This window comes from Ixodes scapularis, unplaced genomic scaffold, assembly GCF_016920785.2.
Source record: "Ixodes scapularis isolate PalLabHiFi unplaced genomic scaffold, ASM1692078v2 PGA_scaffold1__304_contigs__length_218370807, whole genome shotgun sequence".
Classification (NCBI taxonomy): Eukaryota; Metazoa; Arthropoda; class Arachnida; order Ixodida; family Ixodidae; genus Ixodes; species Ixodes scapularis.
This window is the reverse complement of record NW_024609846.1, coordinates 26,970,314-26,984,316: the sequence shown is the minus strand read 5'-3', so window position 1 is coordinate 26,984,316 and position 14,003 is coordinate 26,970,314. Positions and strand designations below refer to the sequence as shown.

The window sequence follows — 14,003 nt, the reverse complement described above, 5'->3', positions numbered from 1 at the left end:
CAGGGGGGGTAACGGACTTGGAGCGCTGGGGTTTGCAGACGAGAATGGAGGAATGGAGGATAAGTGGATTCGAATAATAAAAAGGGGATTTAAATACTGGTGAAAATTATCTAGGGAGAACTAACACGGCTGGGGATAGGCGGGAAAAAGGAAAATTAGCGACTCCCTCCCGCGTGGCTCCGGCCCAAAGTCTCAACCCTGTCTTTCAGTGGGCCCGATGCTGAGGTAATGCCGACTAGGTTTGACCAGAGGAAAATTGGCGACTCCCTCACCCGGGGGGAAGAGCTGGCTTGGTGATGTTTTTAGTATTTTTGCCAGATCACCCTAGGTCATTCTGGTGAGAGTTACACAATCGCAGAGGGAAAGCAAATTGGCTGTAAGGGCAAAGGGATGAATCATACTTTTGGTTTTTAATTTCTAGGCTGGATGGCGCAAGCTGCCGCCTGTTATAAAAGGTTCAGCTGTTAGCATCCATCCATCCACCAAGGTGCCCATATGGGCTACGCTGTCATTCTAGGCGGCCAAGTTCGCTACGGTACGATCGCACGCCACTCGGCCACTCGGACGCTACTCTCGACCCCTTGCCCTGACTTTCCACCCTGCACGCACGTGCGAGATCATCGCCTAGGACGGCGAGTTCGTCCGTGCCGAATCTTGTTTTCGTCCCCGGAGCTGGTCTCCAGCGTGTCCAAGTCAAAATGACCAGCTTCCAACATCTCTCGATAACAATCACTCTCGTTGCTGCTGCGATTAGTGTTGAAGACTCCGTCGAAGCGAGCGACGCCGTAGACGTAATCGCCTCAAAACTGTGTGTAAAAAAAAAAAAAAAAAAAAAAAAAAAAACGCGGAATGCAGATGGGGAAGTTGAAGCACGACAGTCCGAGAGGGCCAAATCTGCGAGTGCGTGCAGTGGGAGGCTGCGCGTTGGGCGAATGACGTCACCGACCCAGCAAACATGGCGGTCTTCCTGATTGGCGTGGATCAGTGGGTCCCGCATAGAAATCAATTTATACACAAATCTATAGTGCCATTTTCAAAAAAAAAAAAAAAAAAAATAGCAGACATATAGGAGCATACAAGGGGTTCTAGCAGTATAGTTACCTCATATTTCATTTTTGGAGTGTCCTAACCCTTGTAAGGAAGGCATACTGCGTGAACAATAAAGTTGGTTCAGAAATTACGAACTTGCTGAGCCTGCACTAGAGGCGGGTGAATGCGGATTCAATTTTGCTCAAGACCCCTCATTGCTTAATTAACTTCCCCATCTTGTCAGAAGAATAAGCCACGCACCTGCAAGGCTTCGGTCCTCTTTTTCTTTCCCTGGACACTTTTGTCAACCCTGATTCGACTGAGTATTAAACTTCCACTCTAAGTGTTGAAACCCTCGATATTTTAGCTTATGCAGCAGGACACTCGACCATTCTCTTAGATTCATGCTTTATCATGGCTGAACAGTACTTGCATATCCTCGCAGTTTCAAATATCCGATTTCTTAAAATTTGCACGTTTTGCTGCTGTTTCTATTTTGTGCCAGCACAAGGTCAATAGGCTATTACTGAATACTTAATAAACAGAGATAGATCGAATATCATTATTGTTATAACTAAAGAAATTCCTCCGACGCGATAAAAACAAAGGGGCAGAGGGAAAGAAAAGCGCGCAATTGGATTGCAGTATATTCTAGTCGTTTCGCCCGATAACTTTATTCACGACAAAATCAAACTGTGTGACCGTTAAGACACACACATACATATTAAAAAAAAAAAAAAAAAAAAACGCCGAGCAGAAACATTGCGCTTTCAGAAATATGTTTGCAGTGGCGGCGTTAAATTATGGGCACATGAGCGCTTCCAAGTTATGGCGCTTCTTTTTGAAAACGTGACGTGTATCCTTGATGAACAAACTAAACTGCTCATTCTTGACGGTAGTTTTCATTTGTGTTAGTGGCGTCTTTGGCATGGTGTCCTCTGTGAAGCATGCGCGATGCCTGCCTTAGGAATACCATCCGCCTACGTTCTGCAAAAACAAAAAAAAGGAAAAAAATACAGGTGCACGTTAAGCTCAAAATGAATATTTCTTGCAATTGTCCATGCACCGTAGCCGCTTTAACACAGAATAAGACATGTATAGTACCCTCAATACCGATGTTTTGAAGGCGCCCTGCAGTCGAAGAACCTACGGAATCCCGACGATAAGACACCACTTCCCAGCTACATAACTTCGTAATTGCCAGGACACTTAACCCCAGAGTTCACCAAACATGTTTCTGTGAACACGTCTTATCTGATTTCCTGGCGTCTATATTTTATATATTTACTTTTAGATCGCAGCTCCTAGGCGCCCGTTTCCGCGTATAGCGGCGTCGGCGTCCCCGTCGCCGTCGGCGTAGCCAAATAAGACCCCTAAAAGAAGTAAACTATATGGTCCCATTGTCTGCAGCGTATCTCCGTAGAAACAGCCCGTTTTTACTATAGATTTCGTTCTTTGCTACGCATCTATCTAGTGACCGAAGAGAAGGGAACATTCTCTGACATTTTGAGGGTTTTTAGAGGGTTTCTATTGCAGATCTTTTAGAGCGCAGCTCTTAGGCGCCCGTTTCCGGCTTGAATGGCGTCGGCGTAACCTTAAGGCGTCGGCCTAACCGCGCGGTGCATTATGGGGAACGTCACATAACTACCGTCCAATTTCCATCCTTCCTATATTTTCAAAGCCCATTGAAAAAATTATGTGCTCTCGACTTTTCAATTTTCTTGGCAAATACTCCTTGTTGTCGGAATCACAATTCGGTTTTAGGAAATATAGATACACAGAAACAGCTTTACTTGTACAGAAAGAATTAATATTAGAAAATTTTGGGAATAAACTTTTAACTTTAGAGATTTTCATAGACTTTAGCAAAGCGTTCGATCGAATAAACCACCGGACTCTTCTTGACAAGTTAAAATGTTACGGTATACATGGTATTCCCTTATCACTCCTTGCATCCTACCTACAATATCGCCACCAATATGTTCAAATTGGAAACTCGTCATCTAACATGCAGCGTATTTCTTCTGGGGTTCCCCAGGGAAGCATATTAGGTACCTTGTTGTTTATTATTTACGTCAATGATATTACAAATATAGAAACTTCCGCCAAGCTGATTATGTATGCAGATGATACCAGCATCTTTTTTTCTGACCCAAGAGAAGACCTAGTCACTTCCAAAGGAAACAATTTTTTACGCAAGTTAACACACTGGTTTACCATAAATTCTCTGTCGATAAACCCGTCCAAAAGAAAAGCAGTCCTTTTTAAATGTCCAGGATCACGGATATCGCATTGTCCAGTGATTTGTACTTTGGGCCAAATATAGTAGAATGCGTTGACAGCTGAAAGACCCTCGGCGTTCTGTTCTCTGAACACATGTCGTGGAATCCCCATGTTTCTTACATACATAAAAAACTTTGTAAAGTAGTAGGGATAATGAACAAATATAGAGATGTATTTCCTGTAACTATAAAAAAATTAGTATATAATTCTCTTTTTCATTCAATTCTTTGTTATTGCCATCTGGTATGGGGGACAACAACAAAAAGTAACTTTGACAGGTTGAGGTTAATGCAAAAAAAAAAAAAAAGGCAATAAGGATAATTGAAAATGTCCCACGTGACCATAGTTCTCTTCCTTTATTTATAAAGCATAAAATACTTGACGTATCTAACATGTACTCTAATAGATTAACGGTCATATATCATCGTGCCTTACGAGAACATATTACAGTAATTTTCGACCTCGCTAAACTTGAAAATAATGTATCCTTATATCCCTCACGTCATTGGGATCCATGGGGAGTCCCATCATCTAGAACTAAATTTGGCTTCCAGAGGTTGAGTTACAGATTACCGTCACTGTTGAACACCTTATATTCCCATAGAGCTCAGGCTTTATTATATTGAGTGAAAATGTTTGTCATATGTTTGAAATATCTACTATTTCAGTCTGTTTTTGCAGCGCAACCTATTTTCAATGGCACTTATTTTATACGATATCTTATATAAGTTATCTTTATTGTGTTTTTCTTTCGTGCCTGGAGATGAGTGTTGGTAAACTTTCGTTAAATGTCCGTACAATTTAAACTTTCAGGTAATAAAAAGATTGTTTGTCTTATGTTTGTTATATCTATCTATTTCAATGTGTATTGAGACGATACTTAATATATTGCTAAATGTCATGTTACATAAGTTATTTGCACTGTCTTTTTTGTGTGTGTGTTTTTGGTAACAGTGCCGCTCTGCCCTGTGTTTTGGGGGGCAGGAACCCGTCAAGCTGCAAACTTGCAGCTTTTTTTCCTGGCCCCCCTTGTCACATGTGTGTAAAAGCGCTGTGACAAAAATAAACCGATTCTGATTCTGATTCTGATTCTGATAATGCACCACAAAGACGCGCGCGTTGCATTATGGGACGTTTTCCATAATGCACCGCGCGGGGGGGAGGAGGAGGAGAATGAGGGGGAGGAGGATGGAGGAGGAGGAAGAAGGAGGGAGGAGGAGACGAGAGGGAGGAGGCGAGGAGCACGGGATGAGTAGATGAAAAGGAGAGGCGTACCGTCCCCTCTGTCCCTCCCTTCCACCTCCTCCTCCTCAAGAGCTGCGCTCGAATTCGGCATTGCAGGGGGTTGTAAACGTCTTTCATTTTTTTGTGAGTTTCCATAAAATTTATACTTCGTACCAAATTGAACAACCATTTCTGCATAAGAACATCTGTACGTGTTTTATGCTGGTATCACAGCTAAAGCAAAAATTCGGAGACAAGACTACGAATTTGGACGCCATAGTTCTATGCGCCTGTTTTAAGGTAGAGTTAGTGACTTGTAGTAGTCTCCGATTTGAAATACGTTGCATTTTTTGTCCTTGTCTTGGGCACGCGTATCAAGTAGACCGCCAATAGATTGAAATGGGCTCCGAGCATTCGTTGTCAGAAAAAGCTTTTCCTTTTCTCTGAAGCCTAGACACCCACCTCCGCTCGGGCAGGAATTTATGACGACTGGCGGCCGATTCTTGTGACAATTACGTGAAATATTAGCGGACAGGTACAGTTGAAATAGCAAATACTATTTTCCACCAACAGAATATTTGAAAATAAATCCAATGGACACCTCCGAGACATTTTTCGGTATTTAATGACGTTCCTTTCTAGATCATTCCTATAAGCCTCGACTCCCATCCTGATTAAAATTTAACAGCATATCCGTGGATCATCATTTGGAAGCTTCAATTTATAGTCATTTTTTTCCAAACCCACTTTTAGTAAGTCTATGTCCGATATATCTCGAAACAATATCGATGTACTTATCATGACTAGCTTACCAATATACTGCCACCTCAATATGCCCCAGGAAAGCACGAAATTGCACTATAACGTATATGTCACAAAAACATAAAGCTCAACCTACCAGACCACTTGCCTGGATGAGATGCTTCTTCGCTTGTCGTGGCGTCATTATAGCTGCTGCTGCTGCTACTACTACTGCTGCTGCTACTACTACTGCTACTGCTACTGCTGCGATCCTTATTCCAGAAATAACGCAAAACCTTGTACAATCTTCTTAAGAGTCTGCGGTGCCTGCGGCGTCTGCGAGACGCTTTGTGCCTAGGTAGCCGTCTCTTTACAGAACTCGAGTGTCTGTTTTCATCCGTGTCGCGTTCACTTTCACTGGACCCTCCCTCCACACTGATGTACTTGCCTCCCTTCTCATTTTCGTTGGACTCCTTTCCATCAAACGAACCTCCGCTACCATTTCCAATATTACCATTTGAATCAAAATAGGAAGGATTTTCCGTAGACGATTGATCAGTAACAGCAGAATGTGCAGTACTTGGTTTCGTGTCACTGCCCTCTTCGGTAATACTTCCTTTTGGTAGATGCGTTGAGCTGGGCGTTTCAGGGGCTCCTTTTTTTGTTGATTGCTCGCTGACACTGGGGCATGCAGTACTAAGAATACTCTTAGTGACATCTCCGTGAGCATCGTCAAATGGTGGTGGTGTTCTTCCTGGTTTCGAAAAGGGTTTTTTGGTGATAGACAGCTCGCTGACATTTGGAGGCGCAGCAGTGGTAGTAGTTGCATTGGTTCCTCCTGTAGGATTTTGAATAGTTGCTTTTGTTAAACTTGGGCCCTCGGAGTATTTTTTCGTGGTAGATTTCTGAGTACTACTGGGAGCTGCAGTACCGGTAGAAGTTACATTGAACTCCCCTGGAAGATTTTGAGCTTCTGATGAGGCTAAACTTGGCTCTACAGGGGATTTTTCTTTGGTAGTTTCTTTTGTCTCACTTGAAGCTGCAGTACTGGCAGTAGTTGCATTGACGCCTCCAGGGAGCTTTGGAGTTTGTGATGAGTGTAAGCCTGTTTCCTCAAACGGTTCTTCAGTCATAGTTGGTTCAGTGTCACTGGGAGCAGCAGTACTAATAGTAGTGACATTGACTCCTCCAGGGAGATAAGGAGTATCTGATGAGGTCAATCTTGGCCCCTCTGAGGAGGGCTTTTTCATCGTAGTTTGCTGAGCGTCACCGAGAGGAGCAGTACTGGTAGTAGTTACATTGATTCCTCCTGTAGGATTTCGAATATTTGCATTTGTTAAACTTGGACCCTCGGAGTGTTTTTTCGTGGTAGATTTCTGAGTACTACTGGGAGCTGCAGTACCGGTAGAAGTTACATTGAACTCCGCTGGAATATTTTGAGTTTCTGATGAGGCTAAACTTGGCTCTTCAGAGGATTTTTCTGTGGAAGTTTCTTTTGTCTCACTTGAAGCTGCTGTACTGGCAGTAGTTACATTGATGCCTCCAGGGAGCTTTGGAGTTTGTGATGAGTGTAAGCCTGTTTCCTCAAATGGCTCTTCAGTGATAGTTGGCTCAGTGTCACTGGGACCAGCAGTACTGGTAGTAGTTGCATTGACTCCTTTAGGGAGATAAGGAGTTCCTGATGAGGTCAAACGTGGCCCCTCTGAGACGGGCTTTTTCATCGTAGTTTGCTGAGTGTCGCCGAGAGGAGCAGTGCTGGTAGTAGTTACACTGATTCCTCCTGTAGGATTTGGAATATTTGCATTTGTTAAACTTGGACCCTCGGAGTGCTTTTTCGTGGTAGATTTCTGAGTACTACTGGGAGCTGCAGTACCGCTAGAAGTTACATTGAACTCCCCTGGAAGGTTTTGAGTTTCTGATGAGGCTAAACTTGGCTCTTCAGGGGATTTTTCTGTGGTAGTTTCTTTTGTCTCACTTGAAGCTGCAGTACTGGCAGTAGTTGCATTGACGCCTCCAGGGAGCTTTGGAGTTTGTGATGAGTGTAAGCCTGTTTCCTCAAATGGTTCTTCAGTGATAGTTGGCTCAGTGTCACTGGGAGCAGCAGTACTGGTAGTAGTTGCATTGACTCCTCCAGGGAGATAAGGAGTTTTTGATGAGGTCAAACTGGGCCCCTCTGAGGAGGGCCTTTTCATTGTAGTTTGCTGACTGTCGCCGAGAGGAGCAGTACTGGTAGTAGTTACATTGATTCCTCCTGTAGGATTTGGAATATTTGCATTTGTTAAACTTGGACCCTCGGAGTGTTTTTTCGTGGTAAATTTCTGAGTACTACTGGGAGCTGCAGTACCAGTAGAAGTTAGATTGAACTCCCCTGGAAGATTTTGAGTTTCTGATGAGGCTAAACTTGGCTCTTCAGAGGATTTTTCTGCGGTAGTTTCTTTTGTCTCACTTGAAGCTGCAGTACTGGCAGTAGTTGCATTGATGCCTCCAGGGAGCTTTGGAGTTTGTGATGAGTGTAAGCCTGTTTCCTCAAATGGTTCTTCAGTGATAGTTGGCTCAGTGTCACTGGGAGCAGCAGTACCGGTAGTAGTGGCATTGACTCCTCCAGGGAGATAAGGAGTTTCTGATGAGGTCAACCTTGGCCCCTGTGAGGAGGGGTTTTTCATCGTAGTTTGCTGAGTGTCACCGAGACGAGCAGTACTGGTAGTAGTTACATTGATTCCTCCTGTAGGATTTTGAATATTTGCATTTGTTAAACTTGGATGTTCGGAGTGTTTTTTCGTGGTAGATTTCTGAGTACTACTGGGAGCTGCAGTACCGGTAGAAGTTACATTGAACTCCCCTGGAAGATTTTGAGTTTCTGATGAAGCTAAAATTGGCTCTTCAGAGGATTTTTCTGTGGTAGTTTCTTTTGTATAACTTGAAGCTGCAATACTGGCAGTAGTTGTATTGACGCCTCCAGGGAGCTTTGGAGTTTGTGATGAGTGTGAGCCCGTTTCCTCAAATGGTTCTTCAGTGATAGTTGGCTCAGTGTCACTGGGAGCAGCAGTACTGGTAGTAGTTGCATTGACTCCTCCAGAGAGATAAGGAGTTTTTGATGAGGTCAATCTTGGCCCCTCTGAGGAGGGCCTTTTCATCGTAGTTTGCTGAGTGTCGCCGAGAGGAGCAGTACTGGTAGTAGTTACATTGATTCCTCCTGTTGGATTTTGAATATTTGTATTTGCTAAACTTGGACCCTCGGAGTGTTTTTTCGTGGTAGATTTCTGAGTACTACTGGGAGCTGCAGTACCGGTAGAAGTTACATTAAACTCCGCTGGAATATTTTGAGTTTCTGATGAGGCTAAACTTGGCTCTTCAGAGGATTTTTCTGTGGTAGTTTCCTTTGTCTCACTTGAAGCTACAGTACTGACAGTATTTGCATTGACGTCTCCAGGGAGCTTTGGAGTTTGTGATGAGTGTAAGCCTGTTTGCTCAAATGGTTCTTCAGTGATAGTTGGCTCAGTGTCACTGGGAGCAGCAGTACTGGTAGTAGTGGCATTGACTCCTCCAGGGAGATAAGGAGTTTCTGATGAGGTCAATCTTGGCCCCTCTGAGGAGGGCTTTTTCATCGTAGTTTGCTGAGCGTCACCGAGAGGGGCAGTACTGGTAGTAGTTCCATTGATTCCTCCTGTAGGATTTTGAATATTTGCATTTGTTAAACTTGGACCCTCGGAGTGTTTTTTCGTGGTAGATTTCTGAGTACTACTGGGAGCTGCAGTACCAGTCGAAGTTAGATTGAACTCCCCTGGAATATTTTGAGTTTTTGATGAGGCTAAACTTGGCTCATCAGAGGATTTTTCTGTGGTAGTTTCTTTTGTCTCACTTGAAGCTGCAGTACTGGCAGCGGTTGCATTGACGCCTCCCGGGAGCTTTGGAGTTTGTGATGAGTATAAGCCTGTTTCCTCAAATGGTTCTTCAGTGATAGTTGGCTCAGTGTCACTGGGAGCAGCAGTACTGGTAGTAGTTGCCTTGACTACTCCAGGGAGATAAGGAGTTTTTGATGAGGTCAAACTTGGCCCCTCTGAGGAGGGTCTTTTCATCGTAGTTTGCTGAGTGTCGCCGAGAGGAGCAGTACTGGTAGTAGTTCCATTGATTCCTCCTGTAGGATTTTGAATATTTGCATTTGTTAAACCTGGACCCACGGAGTGTTTTTTCATGGTAGATTTCTGAGTACTACTGGGAGCTGCAGTACCGGTAGAAGTTACATTGAACTCCCCTGGAAGACCTTGAGTTTCTGATGAGGCTAAACTTGGCTCTTCAGAGGATTTTTCTGTGGTAGTTTCCTTTGTCTCACTTGAAGCTACAGTACTGACAGTATTTGCATTGACGTCTCCAGGGAGCTTTGGAGTTTGTGATGAGTGTAAGCCTGTTTCCTCAAATGGTTCTTCAGTGATAGTTGGCTCAGTGTCACTGGGAGCAGCAGTACTGGTAGTAGTGGCATTGACTCCTCCAGGGAGATAAGGAGTTTCTGATGAGGTCAATCTTGGCCCCTCTGAGGAGGGCTTTTTCATCGTAGTTTGCTGAGCGTCACCGAGAGGAGCAGTACTGGTAGTAGGTCCATTGATTCCTCCTGTAGGATTTTGAATATTTGCATTTGCTAAACTTGGACCCTCGGAGTGTTTTTTCGTGGTAGATTTCTGAGTACTACTGGGAGCTGCAGTACCGGTAGAAGTTACATTGAACTCCCTTGGAAGACCTTGAGTTTCTGATGAGGCTAAACTTGGCTCTTCAGAGGATTTTTCTGTGGTAGTTTCTTTTGTCTCACTTGAAGCTGCACTACTGGCAGTGGTTGCATTCATGCCTCCAGGGAGCTTTGAGGTTTGTGATGAGTGTAAGCCTGTTTCCTCAAATGGTTCTTCAGTGATAGTTGGCTCAGTGTCACTGGGAACAGCAGTACTGGTAGTAGTTGCATTGACTCCTTCAGGGAGATAAGGAGTTTTTGACGAGGTCAAACTTGGCCCCTCTGAGGAGGGTCTTTTCATCGTAGTTTGCTGAGTGTCGCCGAGAGGAGCAGTACTGGTAGTAGTTACATAGATTCCTCCTGTAGGATTTTGAATACTTGCATTTGTTAAACTTGGACCCTCGGAGTGTTTTTTCGTGGTAGATTTCTGAGTACTACTGGGAGCTGCAGTACCGGTAGAAGTTACATTGAACTCTCCCGGAAGATTTTGAGTTTCTGATGAGGCTAAACTTGGCTCTTCAGAGGACTTTTCTGTGGTAGTTTCTTTTGTCTCACTTGAAGCTGCAGTACTGGCAGTAGTTGCATTGACGCCTCCAGGGACCTTTGGAGTTTGTGATGAGTGTAAGCCTGTTTCCCCAAATGGTTCTTCAGTGATAGTTGGCTCAGTGTCACTGGGAACAGCAGTACTGGTAGTAGTTGCATTGACTCCTTCAGGGAGATAAGGAGTTTTTGACGAGGTCAAACTTGGCCCCTCTGAGGAGGGTCTTTTCATCGTAGTTTGCTGAGTGTCGCCGAGAGGAGCAGTACTGGTAGTAGTTACATTGATTCTTCCTGTAGGATTTTGAATACTTGCATTTGTTAAACTTGGACCCTCGGAGTGTTTTTTCGTGGTAGATTTCTGAGTACTACTGGGAGCTGCAGTACCGCTAGAAGTTACATTGAACTCCCCTGGAAGATTTTGAGTTTCTGATGAGGCTAAACTTGGCTCTTCAGAGGACTTTTCTGTAGTGGCCTCTTTTGTCTCATTTGAAGCTGCAGTACTGGCAGTAGTTGCATTGACGCCTCCAGGAAGCTTTGGAGTTTGTGATGAGTGTAAGCCTGTTTCCTCAAATGGTTCTTCAGTGATAGTTGGCTCAGTGTCACTGGGAACAGCAGTACTGGTAGTAGTTGCATTGACTCCTTCAGGGAGATAAGGAGTTTTTGACGAGGTCAAACTTGGCCCCTCTGAGGAGGGTCTTTTCATCGTAGTTTGCTGAGTGTCGCCGAGAGGAGCAGTACTGGTAGTAGTTACATTGATTCCTCCTGCAGGATTTTGAATACTTGCATTTGTTAAACTTGGACCCTCGGAGTGTTTTTTCGTGGTAGATTTCTGAGTACTACTGGGAGCTGCAGTACCGGTAGAAGTTACATTGAACTCCCCTGGAAGATTTTGAGTTTCTGATGAGGCTAAACTTGGCTCTTCAGAGGACTTTTCTGTAGTAGCCTCTTTTGTCTCATTTGAAGCTGCAGTACTGGCAGTAGTTGCATTGACGCCTCCAGGAAGCTTTGGAGTTTGTGATGAGTGTAAGCCTGTTTCCTCAAATGGTTCTTCAGTGATAGTTGGCTCAGTGTCACTGGGAACAGCAGTACTGGTAGTAGTTGCATTGACTCCTCCAGGGAGATAAGGAGTTTTTGATGAGGTCAAACTTGGCCCCTCTGAGGAGGGTCTTTTCATCGTAGTTTGCTGAGTGTCGCCGAGAGGAGCAGTACTGGTAGTAGTTACATTGATTCCTCCTGTAGGATTTGGAATATTTGCATTTGTTAAACTTGGACCCTCGGAGTGCTTTTTCGTGTTAGATTTCTGAGTACTACTGGGAGCTGCAGTACCAGTTGAAGTTAGATTGAACTCCCCTGGAAGATTTTGAGTTTCTGATGACGCTAAACTTGGATCCTCAAAGGATTTTTCTGTGGTAGTTTCTTTTGTCTCACTTGAAGCTGCAGTACTGGCAGTAGTTGCATTGATGCCTCCAGGGAGCTGTGGAGTTTGTGATGAGTGTAAGCCTGTTTCCTCAAATGGTTCTTCAGTGATAGTTGGCTCAGTGTCACTGGGAGCAGCAGTACTGGTAGTAGTGGCATTGACTCCTCCAGGGAGATAAGGAGTTTCTGATGAGGTCAATCTTGGCCCCTCTGAGGAGGGCTTTTTCATCGTAGTTTGCTGAGCGTCACCGAGAGGAGCAGTACTGATAGTAGTTACATTAATTCCTCCTGTAGGATTTTGAATATTTGCATTTGTTAAACTTGGACCCTCGGAGTGTTTTTTCGTGGTAGATATCTGAGTACTACTGGGAGCTGCAGTACCAGTCGAAGTTAGATTGAACTCCCCTGGAAGATTTTGAGTTTCTGATGAGGCTAAACTTGGCTCCCCAGAGGATTTTTTTGTGGTAGTTTCTTTTGTTTCACTTGAAGCTGCAGTACTGGCAGTGGTTGCATTGACGCCTCCCGGGGGCTTTGGAGTTTGGGATGAGTGTAAGCCTGTTTCCTCAAATGGTTCTTCAGTGATAGTTGGCTCAGTGTCACTGGGAACAGCAGTACTGGTAGTAGTTGCATTGACTCCTTCAGGGAGATAAGGAGTTTTTGACAAGGTCAAACTAGGCCCCTCTGAGGAGGGTCTTTTCATCGTAGTTTGCTGAGTGTCGACGAGAGGAGCAGTACTGGTAGTAGTTACATTGATTCCTCCTGTAGGATTTGGAATATTTGTATTTGTTAAACTTGAACCCTCGGAGTGCTTTTTCGTGGTAGATTTCTGAGTACTACTGGGAGCTGCAGTACCAGTCGAAGTTAGATTGAGCTCCCCTGGAAGATTTTGAGTTTCTGATGAGGCTAAACTTGGCTCCTCAGAGGATTTTTCTGTGGTAGTTTCTTTTGGCTCACTTGAAGCTGCAGTACTGGCAGTAGTTGCATTGATGCCTCCAGGGAGCTTTGGAGTTTGTGATGAGTGTAAGCCTGTTTCCTCAAACGGTTCTTCAGTGATAGTTGGCTCAGTGTCACTGGGAGCAGCAGTACTGGTAATAGTTGCATTGACTCCTTCAGGGAGATAAGGAGTTTTTGACGATGTCAAACTTGGCCCCTCTGAGGAGGGTCTTTTCATCGTAGTTTGCTGAGTGTCGCCGAGAGGAGCAGTACTGGTAGTAGTTACATTGATTCCTCCTGTAGGATTTTGAATACTTGCATTTGTTAAACTTGGACCCTCGGAGTGTTTTTTCGTGGTAGATTTCTGAGTACTACTGGGAGCTTCAGTACCGGTAGAAGTTATATTGAACTCCGCTGGAAGATTTTGAGTTTCTGATGAGGCTAAACTTGGCTCTTCAGAGGACTTTTCTGTAGTAGTTTCTTTTGTCTCATTTGAAGCTGCAGTACTGGCAGTAGTTGCATTGACGCCTCCAGGGAGCTTTGGAGTTTGTGATGAGTGTAAGCCTGTTTCCTCAAATGGTTCTTCAGTGATAGTTGGCTCAGTGTCACTGGGAACAGCAGTACTGGTAGTAGTTGCATTGACTCCTCCAGGGAGATAAGGAGTTTTTGATGAGGTCAAACTTGGCCCCTCTGAGGAGGGTCTTTTCATCGTAGTTTGCTGAGTGTCGCCGAGAGGAGCAGTACTGGTAGTAGTTACATTGACTCCTCTTGTAGGATTTGGAATATTTGCATTTGTTAAACTTGGACCCTCGGAGTGCTTTTTCGTGGTAGGTTTCTGAGTATTACTGGGAGCTGCAGTACCAGTTGAAGTTAGATTGAACTCCCCTGGAAGAGTTTGAGTTTCTGATGAGGCTAAACTTGGCTCCTCAAAGGATTTTTCTGTGGTAGTTTCTTTTGTCTCACTTGAAGCTGCAGTACTGGCAGTAGTTGCATTGATGCCTCCAGGGAGCTGTGGAGTTTGTGATGAGTGTAAGCCTGTTTCCTCAAATGGTTCTTCAGTGATAGTTGGCTCAGTGTCACTGGGAGCAGCAGTACTGCTAGTAGTGGCATTGACTCCTCC

General features: G+C 44.4%; 1 protein-coding gene across 1 annotated transcript; it reads right to left on the bottom strand.

Moving 5' to 3' along the window:
• Window positions 1-1,912: 1,912 nt before the first annotated feature.
• LOC121835664 (uncharacterized protein DDB_G0271670-like) lies at window positions 1,913-10,696 on the bottom strand. The gene is made up of 5 exons (XM_042290107.1): window positions 10,550-10,696; window positions 7,622-7,769; window positions 7,253-7,368; window positions 5,435-5,549; window positions 1,913-2,016 (listed from the first exon to the last, which is right to left on the bottom strand). Exons 1-5 carry the CDS (start codon window positions 10,694-10,696, stop codon window positions 1,913-1,915), a joined length of 630 nt encoding a protein of 209 aa, XP_042146041.1.
• Between the last annotated feature and the right edge of the window lie 3,307 nt (window positions 10,697-14,003).